The sequence below is a fragment of the Sarcophilus harrisii genome, chromosome 2 (assembly GCF_902635505.1).
Source record: "Sarcophilus harrisii chromosome 2, mSarHar1.11, whole genome shotgun sequence".
Taxonomy (NCBI): domain Eukaryota; kingdom Metazoa; phylum Chordata; class Mammalia; order Dasyuromorphia; family Dasyuridae; genus Sarcophilus; species Sarcophilus harrisii.
The window spans coordinates 623818723-623838617 of NC_045427.1; the positions used below are offsets into that span (position 1 = coordinate 623818723).

Consider the following 19895-nt stretch of genomic DNA (forward strand, 5'->3'; position numbering starts at 1 on the left):
CTTTCTAGTTTAAAACCCTCTTGAACAGATTTGTAAGATTTTAGGTAAATACACACACACACACACACACACACACACACACACACACGTATTTTTTTTTTTTTTTGCCAGCCCTTGTCTATTCTTCCACAAAAGCTATGGTCTAGAAATCTGAATTCTGTGCTCAAAGGCCATCTGAGAACATGCATCCAAGTGGCACAATGGCTAGAGTGCTGAAACTAGGATCAGGGAGATTCATCTTTATGTTTTTTAAATCTGATCTCAAATATTCCAAGTTGTGTGATCCTGGGCAAGTCACTTACCCCTGTTTACCTCAATTTCCTCATCTGTAAAATGAGCTGAAGAAGCAAATGGCAAAGCACTTCAGTATCTTTGCCAAGAAAATCCCATTTGAGGTCATAAAGAGTCAGACATGCCTGAAATGCTTGAACAGCTCCCTATTGTAGTATTCTGTTATTGGTGATGATTGCTGTAAGCCTTTTCTGACAGCCCCACAATCTTTTCTCTACTTCCCCTTCTTCATCCCTCCCTTGAGCTACATTGAGAGACAACATTAAGGAGATTTATCTTCATTTTATTATACACTTTATTGATTCTTTTTCTGCTAAAGAGAATAGAAGATCTTTTCCAAGACATGAACCATACAATCAGCTTAGGATCAGGAACAAAGCACAGGAGTTATAGTGGGGTGGCTCCTGCCTCATGGTTATACATGGAAACATGGAGACAAGAGTCAGACTTACATGGAACACTGTTACCTATAGACACAAGACACTACACACACACACACACACACACACACAGGCCCAAGGAGAGATCATTCATGAATAGGGATGAGAAAATTACATTAGAAACGGATAGTGTCTTGAGAGTGGTCCTCTGAGAAGATCATTTGCAGAGGGGCCTGGGGTGGAGACAGTTTCTCTGAGGTCCCCATCTCTCCAATGTTCTCCCCATCCTGGGTTTCCCAGGGGCCTAGCCCTGGAGTCAAGGTCAAAGTTGGGGACAGGGTCAACACTGGGGGTGACTGAAGCTGCTCCCAGACAGACTGTTCTCCCTAGGGAGAGAAGGTCATTGTGAAGGATACCTGGGACAAGGGCTTTGTGTGTCCCCTCCCCACTCTAAAAGCAATAAACTGACCTTAGATTAAGACAATTATTGTTATTCCCTCTTTGAGATGTGACAAGGGGAGGAAAAGCATGGACCTACTGACACTGCTGAGCTTTAGAACCTGATTCCCAGAAGCCCCAGGGAGCAGGTGATAAAGGAGCATTTTCAGGATGTTGAGAGGAAGGGTTGCTTACTGTGCCAGAAGGGGAAGGATATGGCTCCTTCCTCTCCTGAGCCTTCACCTTTAAACCAGCAGCGTCCACCTGGGACATGATGCTTCCCAAGACATTTTCAATCTGCAGGACCCGGTTCTTAAGTCTGAAGAATGGGGAAGAACAAACTCATGTGATTCTAAAGGAACACAATCTTATGCGTTAGAATCAGGGAAAACCTCTATATGCCTGGGGATGGGAGGAGCAGGAGCATCTTGTGTTCATCTGTGGAGTCCCCTGAGCCTGTTTGGGGACTGGTGCTATATGTTTCTGGGGTCAAGGGGTGGGGGGGCAAAGTCCTGTAGGTTAAGAGAAGACAGAAGCTTGTATGTGTTGGGGACAGAGTGGGGATGAAGGGTCTATAGTATTAGAGTGTGTGTGGAGACTAATCCCTGACTATCTTTAGGGACAAAGCTATTTAGGTTTCTTAGGGAATGACAAAGGGATATGAGGGTGTGTAATGGGGACAGAAGAAAGACTTATCTTTATGACTTGGAGGAAACAGAACTATGTATCTGGAAGGGAGAGCAAATTTGGGGATGACCAGGGTGGGGAGTAGGGCACAGGTCTGAATGTGTCTAGGGAGGAAGAATAGAGCTATGTCAGCAAATGATAATCATTTGTGTTGGAAGGAGAGCAGAGTTGAGCATTTATCTGGGATAGTTTTACTTGGTGGGGAGGACATATTCTCGTGTGTTGAGGAAGGCACGGATTCTTGTACATCTGGGGTTGAGGACGTTGGGACTGAAGAGAGAGTTCTTTGTGTGTTGGTGAAACAGTTGCTTGTGACCAAGGAAAGAGTGGATGGATTCATATATCTCTAGGAAAGACAGAGCCTTGAGTGTCTGGAGCTAGGGACAGAGCCCTGTGTCTATGCAGTCCCTCTGAACTCTGCCCCATCACCCTTTATATGGAGTATTCCGCAGTCAGTGTCAAGCATTGCGCCTTAGGAGGGCACCGAGAAGCATTTAGAATGATGAGGAACTTCAGACACATGCCATGTTGAAGAAGAGATAGCTCTGAGAGGATGTGATAACTAACTGGATCCAGGATTGGAAATACGGAAGAAGAAGAAGCCATTTTCTGCGTGATCCCAGAGCAATGGACAGAAGCTGTAACGAGTTTGGTGGGATGTGAGGGAAAGCCATTTCTCTCATTCTTAGGATTATCCAAAAGTGAGAAGGACTGGAGCCCTGCTGCAGTCTGGAGAAGGACTCCAGCCACTGCTGGAGAGAGCGGACTTCCCTTCCCTGGAGGGCTACTGGCCAAAGCTGAACGGCCACCTGACAGGTAGGACGTGGAAAGGAATCCTTTTGGAAGAGTGTGTCAGATTTGGTGGCCATGGGGGCCCCTTCCAACTCTGAAATTCTCTGATCCTGCATTTGACATCCACACAACAGGAAAACCCCTGCTTCTGACTTGGGGTGTCAGAGGGTTGAGAGAGCTGGTTATTTCTGCAAGGAACAGCGCTCTAGAGGTTGGGGATGGGGAAAAGTTATGAGAGCCTGTGAAGGGACAGAGCATATGAGTCTAGGGAGACCCAGAGACCCAAGAAAGGGCAGTTCACAAAACTGCCTGGAAGAATCTGGAATCAGGGGGACATTGTCTCTGGAAGGAAAAGACTGTGTTATTGGGACTGGGGCTGGAGGGTGGGTACAAAACTAAGTGAACAAGAAATACAATTTGTGTCTTATATAGAGAATAAAGGAAACTGTGTCCAAAGGGAATGGGAAGGGACTAAGTATTTTTATTTGTAGGAACTTCCTTATTATATGTTTATAACAGGAGTATTGTTTTTTTTTTCTTTCTATGTCAATTGCATAGAAGTAGGAAGAACAAAAATGGATTTTAAATGATTGAAAGAAAATTTAATCATATTTTTTTTAATTATGTGGCAGATGCTTACTAGTAGTATGATCCCAGACAGGTCAGTTTACCTCTTGGTGCCTCACTTTTCTCATCTGCAGTGGATTCGTGGAATCTGACTTTCTAGGGACTAAGTATTTATTAAACACCTACTATGTGTCAGGCACTGTGCTAAGTGCTTTTAAATTTTAAATCTCACAACAACCTTGGGAGGGAGATTATTTATCCCCATTTTATAGTTGTGGAAACTGAGATAAAACTGAGATAAACCAAGTTTAAGTGATTTGTCCAGAGTTACCTGGCTAGTAAGTGTCTGAGGCCAGATTTGAACTCAGGTTTTCCTGACTCCAGGCTTAGCACTCTGTATGGATTGTGCCCCAAGATGCTTCTGAAGGAGATGTAGAGACATAGCAAGAGGCCGTTAGGTGGCGCCGTGGATTGAGCAACATCCTTGGAGCCTGGAAGACCTGGTTTCAAATTTGACCTTAATCTCTGGAGACTTAATTAGCTGTGTGACCCTGGGCAAGTCACATAAGCCTGATTGGAGGGGTGGGGAAGAGAGGAGGGGGAAGGGAAGGAGGGGAAAGAGGAGAGAGGGAGGGAGAGAGAGACAGAGAGGTAGAGAGAGGGGGATAGAGAGAGAGAAAGATAGACAGAGAGAGAGAGACAGAAAGAGAGAGAGAGACAGAGAGAGAGAGAAACAGAGACAGAGAGAGAGAGAGAGAGAGAGAAAGAGAGACAGAGAGAGACAGAGAGACAGAGAGACAGAGAGAGACAGAGAGACAGAGAGAGAAGGAGAGAGAGAGAGGGATGAAGGAAGGAGGGAAGGAGGGAGGGAAGGAAGAAAGGAGGAAGGAAGGAAGGAGAGAGACAGAGAAAGAAAGAAAGGATGGAGAGAAAGCACAGAATCTTGGGGAGCTAGAATGAGAAGATGGGGGCATGAGGAGATGGGGACATTATATAATGCCCTGTGGTCCTAGGGCAGGGTTCTAGCTAGATGGGCAAGTAGAAGAGGCGGCACAGAGGGAAGGCGGGTCAGGGACAGAACCTTGTGTGTCTGTGGGAGACAGTACATTTAGTAGCCTTTGTGCTTGTGTGTATACTGAGCCGCTCAGATTTATGTATGACAACAGAGTCCTGCGTTCTTTCTGTGGAAGAAGTCTTGCATGTCGCTGTCTGGGAGGGCGGGAGGCAGGGCAGTGTGCCTCGGTCAGGTACAGCGCTGTCTCCATTTTAGAATGGAACAAAGGCTGTCTGTCAGCAGAAGCCGAGTTTGGGATGCTGGGGGAAAGGTCTCTAGGAGGATAATGGCCTGTGTGTCTGGAGAGTACAAACCTCCACTTGTCAGGTTGCAGGGAGGAGGGAGAAGATGACAAGAGTCCCCTGGGTCTGGCTTGTGTGGTTCGGGGAGCTGGGCTCAGTCTTTGTGTCTGGAAGGGGCCATGGGACCATGCGGGAAGGGAAGGAGCTGCGGGGTGGGGGGGAGACGCACAGAGAAAGAAAACTGAATCCTGTGCGTTTGGGGAAATAGGTCCAGACTAACGTGAGTACGGGAGGGAGGATAACAAAGTGCTATTTGTTGGAGATACAGAGCCATTGGGAGAGGGACATGGGGGAGGGGGGGAGTTGGAAGGAAGAGGGAAGCAGGGACCCTGTGGGCCTGTGAGTGGATGGGTGGGAGTAGAACAAAGTCCTGGGAGTGGATACAGAACTGTGGTGGCTGTAGTGGGAGACAAAACCCCATATGTGTGAATGGATAAACACGTGTGAGGGGCACAGCTGTATGGGGGCTGGGGTAAGCAGGACCATGTATGGAGAATGAGGGAGGGGTGGAGGGAGGGAGAGCAGCTTGTGGTTAGGAAATGGCTGAAGCCTTAGTGAATGACGGAGAGCTCTACGTGTGTCTTTTAGGAAGGAAGAGGTGGCAGCGGCAGAGAGAATCCTGGCTTTCCCTAGGATGGAGAGTGGGGGGCAGGAACAGAGACTGGTGTGTTTAGAGGGGGGAACAGGAGGCCACATGTGCCTCCTGGAAGGGTTTAGAGCCTTGTGCGTCTATGAAGGCTCTGTGTGTGTGTGTGGGGGGGGGGTGTCTGTGTGTCTGTGTCTGTGTGTGTGTCTGTGTGTGCACAAAACCCTTGTCTCAGGGTCTCAGGGGTAAGAGCCCTGGGCCTTGGGAATAAAAGACCTGCTTCTGTCTTAAAGCAGGTGTAGACAGAATTCTGTGTACCTATAAGGTAGACATTCAGTGTATGGGTGTGGGTGTGGGTGTGTTTGTCTGTGTGTATGGGGAGGGGTCAGAAAAGGAAGGATGGTGGAGAACGAAGTGGAATGAGGGGGCGTGGAAGGGGCTGGTGTGAAGGCCACAGTTCCCCGTGTGCCCAAGGGACCAATGCCCGTGTTGTTTGTGACCTGAAGTCCAGGGTCCTGAGTTTCCTGGAGCCCAGAAGTGGACATAGCCTTGGGCCGGGCGGTGACAAGGTCGGGGAGGGCTTAGTCTTGGGCAGACGCATCCCTCCCCCCTGAGCAGAGGTGCCCGTACCTGAGGAACTCCTCTCCGGACACCCAGAGGCTTCCCCTCTCATCCTTCTGGCTTCCTCTAAGGGACTGGCCCAAGGTCTGGATCTCAGTGCTGAGAGCCACCTGGGAGAGACCCCCATGATTACTGAGCCGTGCTGGGCAGCTGCTTCACTTATGGTCACTCCTGGTCCTCAGAGACCCCAGGGATGGCCTCCCGGGCCCTCCTACCCCACTCTGCAGACCCTCACCCGCTTCTCCTCCAGATCCTGGTGCATCTTCTCCTGCTCCTCTTCATCAAGCACACGATTGCCATCTCGGTCAAACCTGGTGAATGCAGATGTGATTTCATGCTCAGCATGTCCCAGTCTGGTGGGGGGAAAGAGGAGAAGAGAAGAAGGAGGAGAGGGAAAGAGAGGAGGGGAGGAGGAAGGGAGAGAAAGGGAGATGAGAGAAAAGGGATGGGAAGAGAGAAGAGGAGGAGATGAAGGAGAGGGAGAAAGGGGAAGGGAAGGAAGGAGAGGAGGGGGAAAGGAGGGAAGAAAAGGGATGAAGAGAAGAAAGGAAGGGGAAAAGAAGGGAGGGGGAAGGAAGAGAAAAGAAGGGGAGAAAGGAGAGGAGGGGGAGGAAGGGAGGGGAGAGGAAGGAAGGGAGAAGAGAGGAGGGGAGAGGAGAAGAAGGGAAGGAAAGGAGGATAAGGAGAGGGAGGGGAGGAGAGGTAAGATTCTTGTGATCTATAATCATGTACATATTACATCACAGATTTCAAGACCATCCAATTAAACTTTCTCCTTTGACAAATAAAGACCCAAAAGGGGCTCAGTGACTTCCTGGTCCAACGGAACATAGGCTGGAAGAGGCAAACTTGGGATTTAAATTCAGGTCTGGCTCAGAGTCTGAATCCTTTTGTCTTTCTACTCCACTCCCTTTCTTTCCCCCCAGAGCAGGAAGGGATGGCTGGACTTCATTTTTCATGAAGGAGAGGGAGAGTGTGGGTGGATCAACATGGGAAGAAGGCTGGAGGAGCAAAGCTGTGTGGTGGGTGTGTGTGTGTGTGTGTGTGTGTGTGTGTGTGTGTGTGTATGAGTGTGATAGTGTGAGTGTGTGTGTGATAGTGTGAGTGTGTGAGTGTGAATGTGTGTGTGCAGGGGGACCCCCTGGGTTAGGCTGAGGATGGGCAAGGGCCCCCTTCCTTACTCACTCCCTCAGGGTGTTGGTGAACTCCTGGAACTGGAGGCCCGGCTCCCCAGCCCGCAGAGCCCTCTGCACATCAGACACCCGCTCCTTCTTCAGCCGCAGCCTCAGCAGAGTCTTCTTGTAGCCCTTGAGGAGGAGAAACAGGTCGGGGGGGACAGTGAACAGGCCCGGCCTGCTGCCTCCCCCCGTGCTCGGGGGATCCATGCCGTCCAAGGCAAGGGATGCTGGGACACCGAGCCCGGAGGCTTGGGGGGGGGGGGGGGAAGGAGGACGGGTGTTGTCAGGGCCTGACACGCCCGGGGCCGATCACCTGTTTGAGGAGGTCCGAGAGCTGCAGCTCATCCTTATGTCCAGCCAGCTCCTCCTTCACCTCCGAGTACGTGTCATTGATGATGGCCAGGAACATGTTCTAGGAGATGGGGACCAGGACCATGCTGACCTCTGCCCGCTGCTTGCACCGGCCCCGATGCAGCGCAGACTCGGCCGAAGCAGCCCAATACTTGGAGCCAGAGGCCCTGGATTCGAATCTTGGCTCTGCTCCTTCCCCCTGGGCTCCAGCGACCTCACTGATAAAGCCAGAGGGCTGCCCTAGAGGTGACCACTCAGAAAGCAGCCGCCACTCCCTGAGTCAGGGCTACCCGGCACCTTCCCCAATTAAAGGGGAGGCCGAGGCGGGGAGCACTTGGGTGACCTGCCCCAAATCACAGAACCCTAGAACTAGGGCGGAAGGGACCTTGTCCGAGCCTCCCTTAAATGTCCCGCCCAAGGTCACGTGCACAGAAACTGCAGCGCCGGGATTGGAACTCTGGGCCAGAGACTATCGTTCAGAATTCTGCTCTTTCCTCTGCTGTCTCCTAATTAATCCGTGTAGGAAACTGTTCAACTTTGCCTCCTAACTTTCCAGCTAATAGCATTTACACGGCACTTACTGTGTGCCCGCCACTGTGCCAAGTGCTTACTAACATCTCCTCACTTGGTCCAGCTCTGGGAGGTAGGGGCTACTATCATCCCCATGCCACAGATGAGGAAACTGAGGCAAGCAGAGAGTAGGCTACTTCCAAGTCATACAACTAGTAAGACCTGAGATCTGAACTTCCCCCGCCAGGCCCCGAGCTCCAGTCACCGCACCCCAGCTGCTCTTCCGAGCTGTTGGATACAGAGGGCCCCACGGCCCTGTGGAGCCTCACGCCTCCTCGTACCTCCCCGGCCCATTAACACCCAGCTATGCTGGCCCATTGGGCCATTGCTCCTGAGCACGGCTGCCCCGGAACCCTCCGCCACAGTGCTGGACATGGCGGAGCTTTAGTGGGAGGCTCGGCCAGCCCCAAGCCCGGCTCCGGGGAGACCTTAATCCCCCCCTTCCCCGTCCCCACTCTTGGCCCCAGCCTCCGCCTCCTCACCAGGAGCACGAAGAACACGAAGAAGACGTAGGTGACGAAGTAGGCCGGGCCCAGCACCCGGTTGGCCTTGTCGATGGCGTTGTAGTCAAAGTCTCCCAGGATGATCCGGAACTGAGTGAAGCTGAGAGGGCAAAGTCCTGCTCACCGGCCTCCCACCGCCCCCCTCAGCCGCTCCCAGAGCTGGGGGCCAGGGGGCCAGGGCGGGGTGGGGGCCCGTGATGTGAGCGGATCACACACTTTCCTACGTGCACCCAGGCCACACTCCCACTCATGAACACTCACAATGTCCCCACAGAGAGCACACGCGCTCGGGCTCTCACACAACACACACGCGGACTCCTCGGTGAGCCCGTGGGGCTCAGGGCGGGGTGGGGGTTAGGGGCAGCCCACTCCCACTCCCACTCACTCACAATGCCCCCATAGAGAGCACACGCGCTCGGGCTCTCACACAACACACACGCGGACTCCTCGGTGAGCTCGTGGGGCTCGGGGCAGGGTGGGGGTTAGGGGCAGCCCACTCCCACTCATGAACACACATAATACACCCACAGAGAGCGGAGGTGCTCACACAGGCACACGGGGAATCCTCGTACTCCTCTGTGAGCCCGTAGGGCTGGGGTGGGGGAGGAAAGGGGGGACACACTCACATGCACTTGACAAAAGTGCTGAAGTTTTCCACTTGGGTCCCAAAGAGCAGGAAGCCCAGCTGGGCGTAAGCAAAGAACACAATGAAGAACATGACGGCAAAGCCTAGAATGTCCTTGGCACAGCGGGCAAGTGTGCTTGAGAGCTGCGTCATCGTCTTATTGAAACTGATGTACTTGAAAATCTGGGGAGAGAGTCCAGAGGCCTGAAGGAGCAGCAGAGGCTGGGGGGGGTTCTGGGGGAGGCTGGGGGGACCTGGGGGTGCTGTGAGAGGGGACTCCGGAAGGGCCTGCATGACAAGCCATTGGATGAAGGCGCTTGAAGGCGGCTGAAGAGGAAGAGGAACCGACTGGTGGGAGAGTCAGAGGGAGGACCCCTGAGGGGATGATCCTGAAGGGGTCTCGAGCACAGCCTAGCCCAGAGGGACCGGTTTTTGCACAGAGAATGACAGGATAACCTGCACAAAAGGCTCCAAAGGGAACCATTATGGATACCTTGATCCAAGCAAAGAAAAGGTTGACAGCATTCATATTGTTGTACTGTGTCTGCCAGAAAGCCAGGAACTCGAAGTCAGCATAATCACTGGGCCGCTGTAGGAGGTGCCCCATAAGGCGATTCACTTCTAGGGTACGGAACACATGGAAGCCCACGGCCATAATGGAGAGCTGGGAGAGATGGAGGGGATGGTCAAGAGGTCATGGCAGTGGGAAGCGACACGAGGGTCAAATATCATGGTCCAGGCTCTGGTCATTGCTCCCCCACAAGAGTAAACTCATAACCAGCCTCTCCCTGACCAGCACTGTCGGTAGTCACCAAGCCCCTGGCTACTTTGTGTTTTCTAGGGTGTGTGTTTCTGCACAGAAGTCTCGTGTGCTCACTCATGTCATAAACTGCCTGATGCAGGTGATACAAGTGGGTCGGGCACTGGTGGATCTTTGTCACAAGATCAGCAATGGCCGTGTCTTTGAAGGTACCTGCTGAACCTTCTCTCCTATTCTCTCAAGAGTGTTTGTGTGACTACATAGAATTCCCTTTCCCTCTATTTTTGTCCGCCTGCATTTTTGATTTCCTTCACAAGCTAATTGTACGCTATTTCAAAGTCCGATTCTTTTTGTAAGCAAAATAACTGTTTGGACAAGTATACTTATATTGTATTTAACTTATGCTTTAACATATTTAACATGTATTGGTCTATCTGCCATCCGGGGGAGAGGGTGGGGGGAAGGGAGGGAAAATTGGAACAAAAGGATTTGCAATTGTCAATGCTGAAAAATTACCCATGCATATAACTGGTAAATAAAAAGCTATAATTTAAAAAAAAAAAAAGTGTCTGTCTGAGAGATCAGGGAACCCTGGCAGTCAGAGATCAGGGTACCCTGGAAGAGATTAGAGGACCTTGGCAGTTAGAGGTCAGGGGATCTCAGCGGTTAGCTGTCAAGAGCCCTTTCATCAGTAACACTCGTATCAGAAAGTCGGTTATTTCCTTCTCCCATCATGTATGATAGAGCCTGGAAAGAGCCCAAGCTCTGAATAAAAGCTCAGTGTAGTTGGGTAGATGTAGCTTTTAGCAACAGCTTTGACACCTCTCCCCTGCCTTTCTTGTGGCCCCACCGCCATAGGAATCCATGACTGTTCCTGCTCATCTTCTGGGGACAATAGAAATGTCCACTCTTCTTTGGCAGTTTCCAACTGGGCTTTAAGACTCAATTTGACACTGGCTCATTGATGATTGGCAGCTTGGAATTGATGGGACCATGCCCTTGATGGAGGAAAGAAGCCCTTTGAGGAAAGATACCGTCTCAAATCTGAACTCCTGGTCATTTGAGGGGTTGCAACTATATATAAGTGTTATACAAACAGCAGGAAAGAGATCGTTTCTTAATTACGAATGGATGAACTACCAAAGAAAGCCTTTGGGGTTAGGAGAAGACCCCAAAGAAGGTGTTAAGTTAGGAGGTCTGTGACCCATTGGCAAGACTCTTTACCAGACAAGATGGTAGTTCTGAGGGACATGTTTGTCTTGGCTGAATGCCTGGGAAAGTAAAGAGCCCAGGCATGGAACCAAGAAGAAGGGGAGGGGAAAGTTTCTGATAGGGAAGAGACCTTTAGCCTGTGCTGGCAAGGTCAGAAGGTTTGGGCATATCATGGCCTGCACTTCAAGTGCAGTCCTCTGGGAAGCTGGGTGGCTGGTAAGTACAGGACAGGAATCCTAAAAAGGAACCCTTAAAAAGCACTGACAAGCAGGAGAAACCCAAAGGCCTTCATTTCCTTGAGTCCAAAGCGCCAGATGTATTAGAACCCAGGTTTTTGGTGCAGAATCACTGGCACCAGGATGTGGGTAACTCTACCCCTGCCTGAAGTGGAGACCAGGGCAGAGGACTTCCCCCAGCTAGGACTTGCAAAGGTGAGTTTTCTACCTTCTCCAAAGATTTAGGTAAAATCCAATATCAAGGCTCCCTAAGATGGGGACCCGATACAGGGAACCTAGACCTAGGTGAACTTTAGTAGTAGTGATGTAAATTGTGCCCCCTTTAAGATTTTTTGGGGGCTCTGATGTAAACTGTGCCCCCTTTTGGGGGAGATGTTGGAAAGGAACTTTTGGGGGGAACAGTGCTCCTGACTCTCCAATACTCCTGGCCTCTGGGAGGGGCACACCCTTCTCATACAACTCCCAAGAAAAGTAATCTCATTCAATTTTGAATTGAATTGAATTGAAAATCAGTCTCTCAGATTCATCTGGAGATTGGCCCTGGCTGGGGGGCCAAAGAAGAAAAAAGCCCCAGATCTCAGAAGGCTAATAAAAGACAACTCTGAACCCCAAAGCTTTGCTAAATATCCTTCTGGACTTAGCCCACTGAGGAAGATATTTTCTTCTCAGTGTAAACCCATCTTTGCCAAATTCCCAATAGGGAGTTTGCTCACTAAGAAAGCTGTCTTCTTAGTGTATTGTTTTCTTATGGTAAATAATCCCATTCTTTGCCACAAATCTCATGTCTGTATTTATTGGGATTTGGGAATTCTTTCACAAAGCTTGCCACGGGCCAAGGGGATCCCATTGCTGTTAGGGGATCTCTTACCCTCAGTTCTCATCAATAATAGCTAACATTTGTGGTGCATTTTAGATACATTACATCATTTGATTTAGTGGGCCTAAATTCTATTGGCTGTAAGTAGATTAAACCTGGAGGCCCCAGATGCAGGGGATGGAGAAAGTCAGTCAACAAGCACTTATTAAGAGCTTACTATGTACAGGCACTATATGATAAGGGGGAGAAGAAACAATACACAATACTAGATATAAATATAGAGACAGAGTCAGAGAGATGGAGGTGAATGGAAAGATAACTAGATAGACAAATAGATCAATAGATATTTGGGGGAGGGGGAAAGAAAGAGACAGACAGACACAGAGAGAGAGAGAGAGAGAGAGAGAGAGAGAGAGAGAGAGAGAGAGAGAGAGAAACTGGTAGTTCAGGGGACAGTAGTTCCTCCTTGTTAGCAGGACATTACCATGGAATACTTTCCATCTTCTACCTCTTTCCCCCCAATACTTGTAATACTTCTCCCTCCTCCCCTTTAACTCCTAGAAACCCTAACTCCGTCAAGCATCACCTCCGACAAGAAGCCTTTCTATTTTACCCAGTTGTCAGTGCTTCCCATCCACTCAATTATCTTACTTTTATATTAAATCTCTAAGTACAAATCCTATCTTCTGCAAGAGAGAAGACTTTCCCAGTCTCAGCTGTTGCTGCATTCTCTCTGGGATTACCTTCAGGTTACATATTTTACATCTTGTGTATGCCTAATAATTTTCATATTCTCCTCCCCAACCCCTGTTAAACTGAAAGCTCTTTGAAGGAGGGGAATAGTATTTTTTACCTTTCTTGGTTTTTTTGTTTTGTTTGTTTTGACTTTTTCAGTGCTTAACACAGTGCCCAGCACCCGTTAAATATGTGTTGATTGATTGACTTCTTGTGTACATGTTGCTTTACTCCTCAGTAGAATGGAAACTCCTTTCTTTCTTTTTTCTTTTTCTCTCTCTACTCTCTTTTCCTTCTTCCTTCCCTTCTGTCTTTCTTTCCCTTCTTCTCTCTCTTTGGGTTTAGTGAATTCTTTCTCTAAGAACCTGAGTCTTGGAGAAAAGGAACCTCACCCATTCCTGCCTAACCTCTTTATCTCATACCCCCATCACTATGACCCTTTTCTATTGTCCCCCTGCCAGCAAAACACCAACACTTTCCTCTCACCCCGCCTGGAGCCTGACCCACGTGTTCCCTTCTCACCAGGATGACCACCATGTCCAGGATATTCCAAACACTGCTTAGATAACGGAGCTTGTGAATCTTCAACTCCAATGCTTCCTCTACCACATAGTAAAAGATGAAAACGCAGAAGAGGATCTCACATCCCACAATGAAAAAGTCCCAGGAGCTCACGTAACGGATCAGCTTTACAGTGCGGATTTGCCAGGATGGAACAGCCCCACCTGTGGCTGGGAACTCCACCACTAGCCTAGGGGACCACAAGGATGAGATGGGTGAGATATGGCTCCTTATGACTGGCAACCTCCCGAGGAGTGCAAATGCCCAGGAAGAGGAAAGACTTCAAGGAAGGGGACAGGACCGCTAGTAAACTGATAGACCCAGGAGGGGGAAAGGGCTTCAGGGAGATGTAGGATCTCCAGGATGGGGATCTGTGCCCACCTCAGCACACAGAAGAGGTTGATGTTGGCATTATAGACAGAGAAGTCAATGAAGACAACGCGGGTACCCCGGTCCAGCCACAGCCCATCTTTCAGACCACGCAGTATGTTGGCGCTAACTTCCCGGGGTCCTGGTAGATCCATGTAATAGCCACCACCGCTGTAGCTCGTAAGCTGGCCCCAATGAGAAGAGCCCCCCAGTTCGTCCTCTGAATGGTATGTCCACCTGCCAGGGGTGATAGTAGGGAGGAAAGCCAGTGCTTCCTTATAACAGTAGTTATACCTCTTATTAGTAAACTTCTCCCACTTCTTTCTATACCTCTTCTGCTATGGCCACTTCATCACCACATCTCAAAGTGGCAAGAACTTTAGAGGTTATCTAGTCAATCCTCTAGCTAGGGTACAACATCCCTGCCAAGATTCTCCCACGAAAATTCTCCCACTTGAAAACTCTCCAATAATGGGGAAGTAATTATCTATCAAAGCAGCTCATTCTACTTTGGAATAATTCCAGTGCTTAGAAAATCTTTCCCTATGGGACCTCAACTTACCTTTCAGAAAAACCCCTTCCCAAGAAATGCTCTTTGGAGCCAAGTAAAATAAATCTAATTTCTCTTTCCACTCAGACCTTCAAATATCTAAAGAAAACTACCATACTTCTCTCTCCCCACCACCCCACAATGTCTTCTTCTTCAGGCTAAACATCTCTAGTTCTTTTAATCAATCTTTGTATGGTATAATTTCTGGTCTCATCACTATCCAGGGTACCATCCAGTGGATTTGTCTTAGGTTTTTAATATTCTTCCTAAAATGTGCTATCATAATATTCTAAATGTGTTCAGAATGAAAAAGAGCAAGGGGACAGCCATCTACCTAGTACTAAAAACTATGCTTCTTAATGCAGATTAAAGATTTTCAAATGTCATGTCCCATTCTTGACCCATATTGAGCTTCATTCAGTTCACTGCTGCATTTTCCCACATGAATGCTTATCCACATTCCCCATCTTGGAACTCTGCAGTTGATTTTTTGAATGCTAGCTTAAAATTTTATATTTATCCTTGTTGAATTTATTTTTAGACTCAGCCCATCATTTTAATTTCTTGAGATTTTTTGGAAAATCAATTCCTTCATACATATTAATATCCATCCCAGTTTTGTGTCCCCTAAAATTTATTTAAGCATGTCATCCATTGACAAAGCTGTTGGACAGAATAGGATTGAGAAAAAGTCCCTATTATACTCCAATAGAAACTTTCTTCCAAGAGGACATCAATCTGTTAATCATTTTTCTTTAGGTCTACTCATTCAACCAGTTCCAAATCTATGTAATTTTTTGCTTAAATCTGAGTATTCTGTATGACAATCTCCAGAGCTCCTGATATTGTGTAAAATGATGATGATGATGATGATGATGATGATGATGATGATATGATGATGAAATGAGGTTTGACTAACTTGAGGAAGTAATGACATCATTTCTCCATCTTTATCCCTTTAGCCCTTATCTGGTTCCCCCTCCCCAAGATTTCATACATGTAATTCTATCCAATTTCCCCCAATCCCCTATTTTGTTCCCTCAAATCAAGGGTTCCCTCATTACGTCTGCTTCCCTAGCTCCACTCCTCTTGAAATTCTCCAAAGCTCAAAAAAAGCAATTTGCTCTTGCCCAGATCCCAGTTCTTCTTTCAGTACACCTGGACTAGACCCAAATCCCCTTTCTACCTGCTCAGGACATAGAGATCTCACTTACGCAGTGCCATTGAGGGGTCCAAAGGGGAGCCTCTCCTCCTTGTCTGGGGAGTAGACATCATAACAGCCCAAGATGTCCTCTCGGAAATCTTCATGAACAGCACATGAGTCATTCCTCACTTTGAGCTGCCGCAATCTTGGGACACCCAGGAGAAGGTTCTCATAGTAGATGAATGAGTGTGTGCTCTCGCTCAGGCTCTGGTTATTATACCACTTGTTCCAATAGAGACTGTCAAGCAGTGGGCCCTGGGCAAACTGGACCAAGGTCAAGCCCAAGATTGGAGGGATGGTTTGGCTTTATATTTCCCAATCTAACACCCATTCCTCAGGCTGATATTCTTTAACCCAAAGCAATTACATCTAAGTTTTACAGAATCGCAAATTTTCAAGGCTAGAAAGCCCAAATAATCCAACCTGTGCCAGAAAAAGACTATATGTTACAATGTACATGAAAAGTAGTCACCCAGCTTATTTCAAGACTCCAGTGGGGTAACTAATTCCCCCATCTTACTCCTGCCCCCATCAGTCTGATTCCTGTGACCCATGGCTATCAAATGATTTAGGAACTGACTTGTCCCTATCCTATCCTTCAAACCAACCCCATGTGGCTCTTAACCCAATACCTTGCCTTGGATCTCTTCCCTTCTATCATCTTAGATCTTTGGAGAAAGACCCATACTCACGCTCCAGAAGTCTTTCATGCTGCTGATGGTCTGGAAGGAGACTCCAGTAGCAGATGGGGTTTCTAAGAAGAGTTCTGACATCACTTTGGTGTAGTAATAAGCACTGGAGCTGGTCATTCCGTAAGTCACTGGAAAGCAATAGGGAAGTTGGTTTCTTGGTCCCATCCTGGACCAGCCTGAATTTCCATCTATCCTTGAAGTGATGGAAAGGACCAGTAAATAAATTAGGGAAACCAGGTCTTTCCTTTCAAGGATCCATTCAAACATTCATCAATAAATGCTTATGATTTGGTTGTCCTAGAATTTCTTTCTACTCTTCCTGGAGCTGTCTCTTTTTTTCTAGGCAATTCCATTTTAAGATTTGGCTCAATATTCTATCTGGCCTGCTAAGATATTTTTAGTACTCTATTCTGTTGTAGAATGTGTTCTGTATCTGTATCATCCATAAATTTAATAAACATGCCATCTTTATGAAATCATTTTTCTTAAAATCACAGTGTATTATTATAAGGACAGATTTCTGGGATACTTTACCAGAAACCTTTCTCAAGATTAAAATTGATCATTTCTTTGCCAAAAATTTTATACTTCCTTGTAGGGAAAAATACCAGAACTGTGATTTTACTGGTATGGGGAATTCTTTTTTTGCAAGAAAATTCCTTGTGGCAACAATAGTCTCAGAGACCGCCCAAAGTCAGTGTGTGAGAGAGGAGGGGACTTGAAATCAGTTCTCTCCAAAATTACTAATGTTTTCATCCTTCCAATTTTGGATTCATCACTTTGGCATGTTTCTGGTTTTTTCACTCTCCTTCATCCTATATATTTAATTATTTGCAAAATAATTATCTTGCCATTACTGCCTTCAACACATCTCTCAAATCCAACAATTCCTCAGCAGCCTTACAACTACCATATAAGTTCAGGTCTTCATCTTAAAAACACTTTAATACTTCCTACCTACATTATTGCCAACAGTCTAATTGCTCTTCCTGCTTCAAGTTTCTCTCTACTCTACTCCATCATAAACACTGCTACTGAAGTAGTTTTCCTTAAGCACTTGATCAAGTGGCTCCTCTTTTCAGCCAAACTACAGTGGTGATACCTATTATCTCTAGAAAAACATATAATAAACTCGTTCATTCAGCTTTTATATATCTAAAATCTTTCCAGCCTCACTGGACATTACTTTCTTCCTTTACTCTGTGATCTAGCCAAACTGTCCTTTCTGATCCCCACACAAAATACTCCATTCCCTGGCTATATGCCTTTGTACTAACCAGTTGTCATGGCTGGAATGCATAGCCTTCTCCCCCTTACTTCTGTTTCATAGTCCCTCTCTTACTTTAAGAGACTACTCAGGCAGTTTCTGCTAAAACTTTCCTAACCTAAACCCTCACTCCCATCTCTAAATACCATTCTTTCCAAAGTACCTTGTATTTAACTACTTTACAGCTATATTTTAAAATTTGATATTAATGCTGTGTATATTTTATATAAATTTGTCTTTTCCTTTAGAATAAAAGCCCACTGTGACTAGGAAAAAAAAATTGATCATTAATTACTTTTTGGACCCAGTCAAACAATCAGTTCTGAATTCCAACTTCACTGGGATTAAGTCCACATCTCTCCATCTTATCCATAAGAGCAGTATGAAAATTTTCATCAACTGACTCTCTGAAATCCAAGTATAACTTATCTACAGTATTTTCCAAATGAATCAATCCAGGATCCCTGTCCAAAAAGAAAGAAAAGAAAAAAGGAAGGAAAGAAAGAAGGGAGGGAGGGAGGAAGAAGGGAAGGAAGGAAGGAAGGAAAGAAGGAAGGAAGGAAGGAAGGAAGGAAGGAAGGAAGGAAGGAAGGAAGGAAGGAAGGAAGGAAGGAAAAGAGAGAGGGAGGAAGAGAGGGAGGGAGGAATTACCTTAGTCTACCATCATCTATTCCAGGCCTGAAAAAGCTATAGTGACCCCAGGTGCACCCCAACACATACACATACTATCTGTAAGTGATATCAGCTTTTCTTTCTAAATGTTCATTCTGTTAACAATATATTCTAAAATGCATCCGGGATCAATACCAAGCTCACTGGTCTGTTGTTCAAAAAATCCACTCCCTCCCTCTTTTTGAAAATCAAGAACCTTTTCCCATAGCCTGCTGTCATGGGACCAGTCCATGATTCACATAATTTTTTCAAAAGTCATTGCCAATGACTCATTAATTATATCCTCAAGTTTGGGTCATTGTTTTTTTCATTGCTCTGGTGTATAATTTATCAGAGCCTGATGATTTGAATTCATTAAAGGCAGCTAAGTGTTCTCTGACCAGCTTCTCATTTATCTAAGATTTCAAGTTCCTGTTAATTATTTTTATTCTCTCCATTCATTATGTTCCCCAAATGGTTCTCCCTGGCAAATAAAAGCAAAATAAAAGTGAGGTAATTTTGTCTTCTTGTCATCATCCATTATTGTCTTATCTACCTTAATCACTCTTCTGACCTTTTGCTCGGACCAGTATAGCTTATGTAAGGGAGATACATTAAGTTTAATTAGAGACCACCATAATCTGCTTTATCTATACTTAAAATAATTCCCCTCATTTTTATGGTCCTTAATGTTTATTACTCACTTTAGTGCCTTCTGAACTTTAGCAGTTCTGACACTATTTATACTAAATTCTTCACTCTTAAGTATATATCCTCCATTGACTGCCCTTAATTCCAAATCCTGGACACCTTTTTAAATAAAAGAAAAGTTTCTTATACATCCACATTCCTTTCTTTAGAAAATTCCCCTTCCTCATCAGAACTGTTTGTTTGATCAGAATTTAACTCTTGAAAAAGTCTCAGGCTTCTTATATCAATTTCCCTTGTAGAATTATAGATCATGAGACCCTACTCATTCTTTCTCTGAACACTAAGATTGGAGAAGAACTTTTCCCTTCTCAACCATAAAAGGCTTTAAAACATCTTCCAAAGCCTATCAGTTTTATTTCAGTATCCCATTCCTCCTTTTTGGTTATCATTGATAGCCAGGGAGATACAATGACCCCCAAACCCTTGTCCTGACAAATGAGGAGATCCTAAAAGAAATCTTCTTTTATGAATGTCAACTGGCCAATGAGTCTGAATTTTCTTAGATGTAGATGAATCGTAGAGAGTCCTTAGCATCTTCATACACCTAAGGTAGCATTGGATTGAGCCAGTTTCCCTGACAAAGTCTATGTACAAGGGAGGAAAAGAAGGCAGGATTGGAGAAGATTCAGAAATTAATCATTAGGAAGATCCCAAGACCTAGGATTGTAAATACAAATATGAAGTCAGTTTGGGAAAAGCTGACTAGCTTCCAAGACAAGAATAGAAAAAAAAATATTATAAAAGAACAAAGAATTTAAAAGAGATCAAATTCATCTTCATTTATATGCCAGTGAGTGCTGGGGAGAACTTTAGCTGTAAGGCTTTTTTGTGATCCTGAAATTTTTCTGGATCCTTTTTTTTTATCTTCCTACTCTCCCACTCACACCATGTTTATGTATTTCACCCAAAGCTCAATCCTGAGTATTTGCATAAGGCTGTCCTCATAGGTGGAAAGAATGATTACTTGTGATTCCAGATTCTTCCCCATCCCTCCTGCACACAGGCTTGGAGCATGTGCTACCCAAGCAATCATTCTCTTTGGGTACGTATAGTTCTTCTGTGTTATTTAAACAAAGGAGAACATCTCTTCAGTACTACTAAGAACTAAAAAAAATTTTGTTAGGAAAGGAAGGAAGAGGAGAGAAGAGAAGAGAAGTGTAGAGGAAAGGAGAGAAGAAGAGAGAA

General features: G+C 46.3%; 1 protein-coding gene and 1 long non-coding RNA gene across 3 annotated transcripts in view; one reads left to right on the plus strand and one right to left on the minus strand.

Moving 5' to 3' along the window:
• Nucleotides 1-573: 573 nt before the first annotated feature.
• The window catches only part of PKD2L1 (polycystin 2 like 1, transient receptor potential cation channel), a 26313-nt gene continuing 6991 nt past the window's right edge, over nucleotides 574-19895 (minus strand). Inside the window, exons 3-15 of one of the 2 annotated variants that reach the window (XM_031956694.1) lie at nucleotides 16082-16209; nucleotides 15400-15653; nucleotides 13648-13872; nucleotides 13228-13456; nucleotides 9439-9609; nucleotides 8947-9128; nucleotides 8300-8420; nucleotides 7210-7308; nucleotides 6904-7025; nucleotides 5954-6071; nucleotides 5728-5828; nucleotides 1305-1428; nucleotides 574-1057 (exon numbers count right to left, since the gene is read on the minus strand). In XM_031956694.1, the coding sequence (XP_031812554.1) occupies nucleotides 848-1057; nucleotides 1305-1428; nucleotides 5728-5828; nucleotides 5954-6071; nucleotides 6904-7025; nucleotides 7210-7308; nucleotides 8300-8420; nucleotides 8947-9128; nucleotides 9439-9609; nucleotides 13228-13456; nucleotides 13648-13872; nucleotides 15400-15653; nucleotides 16082-16209 (2084 nt within the window). In that variant the 3' untranslated portion in view covers nucleotides 574-847. Of the gene's footprint in view, nucleotides 1058-1304; nucleotides 1429-5694; nucleotides 5829-5953; nucleotides 6072-6903; nucleotides 7026-7209; nucleotides 7309-8299; nucleotides 8421-8946; nucleotides 9129-9438; nucleotides 9610-13227; nucleotides 13457-13647; nucleotides 13873-15399; nucleotides 15654-16081; nucleotides 16210-19895 lie in introns of both variants that reach the window. The other variant, XM_031956693.1, reaches the window with a different exon arrangement.
• Nucleotides 5973-6978, plus strand: LOC116421961. The gene is made up of 3 exons (XR_004232558.1): nucleotides 5973-6032; nucleotides 6465-6584; nucleotides 6912-6978. It is a non-coding gene; the product is annotated as an uncharacterized LOC116421961 (long non-coding RNA).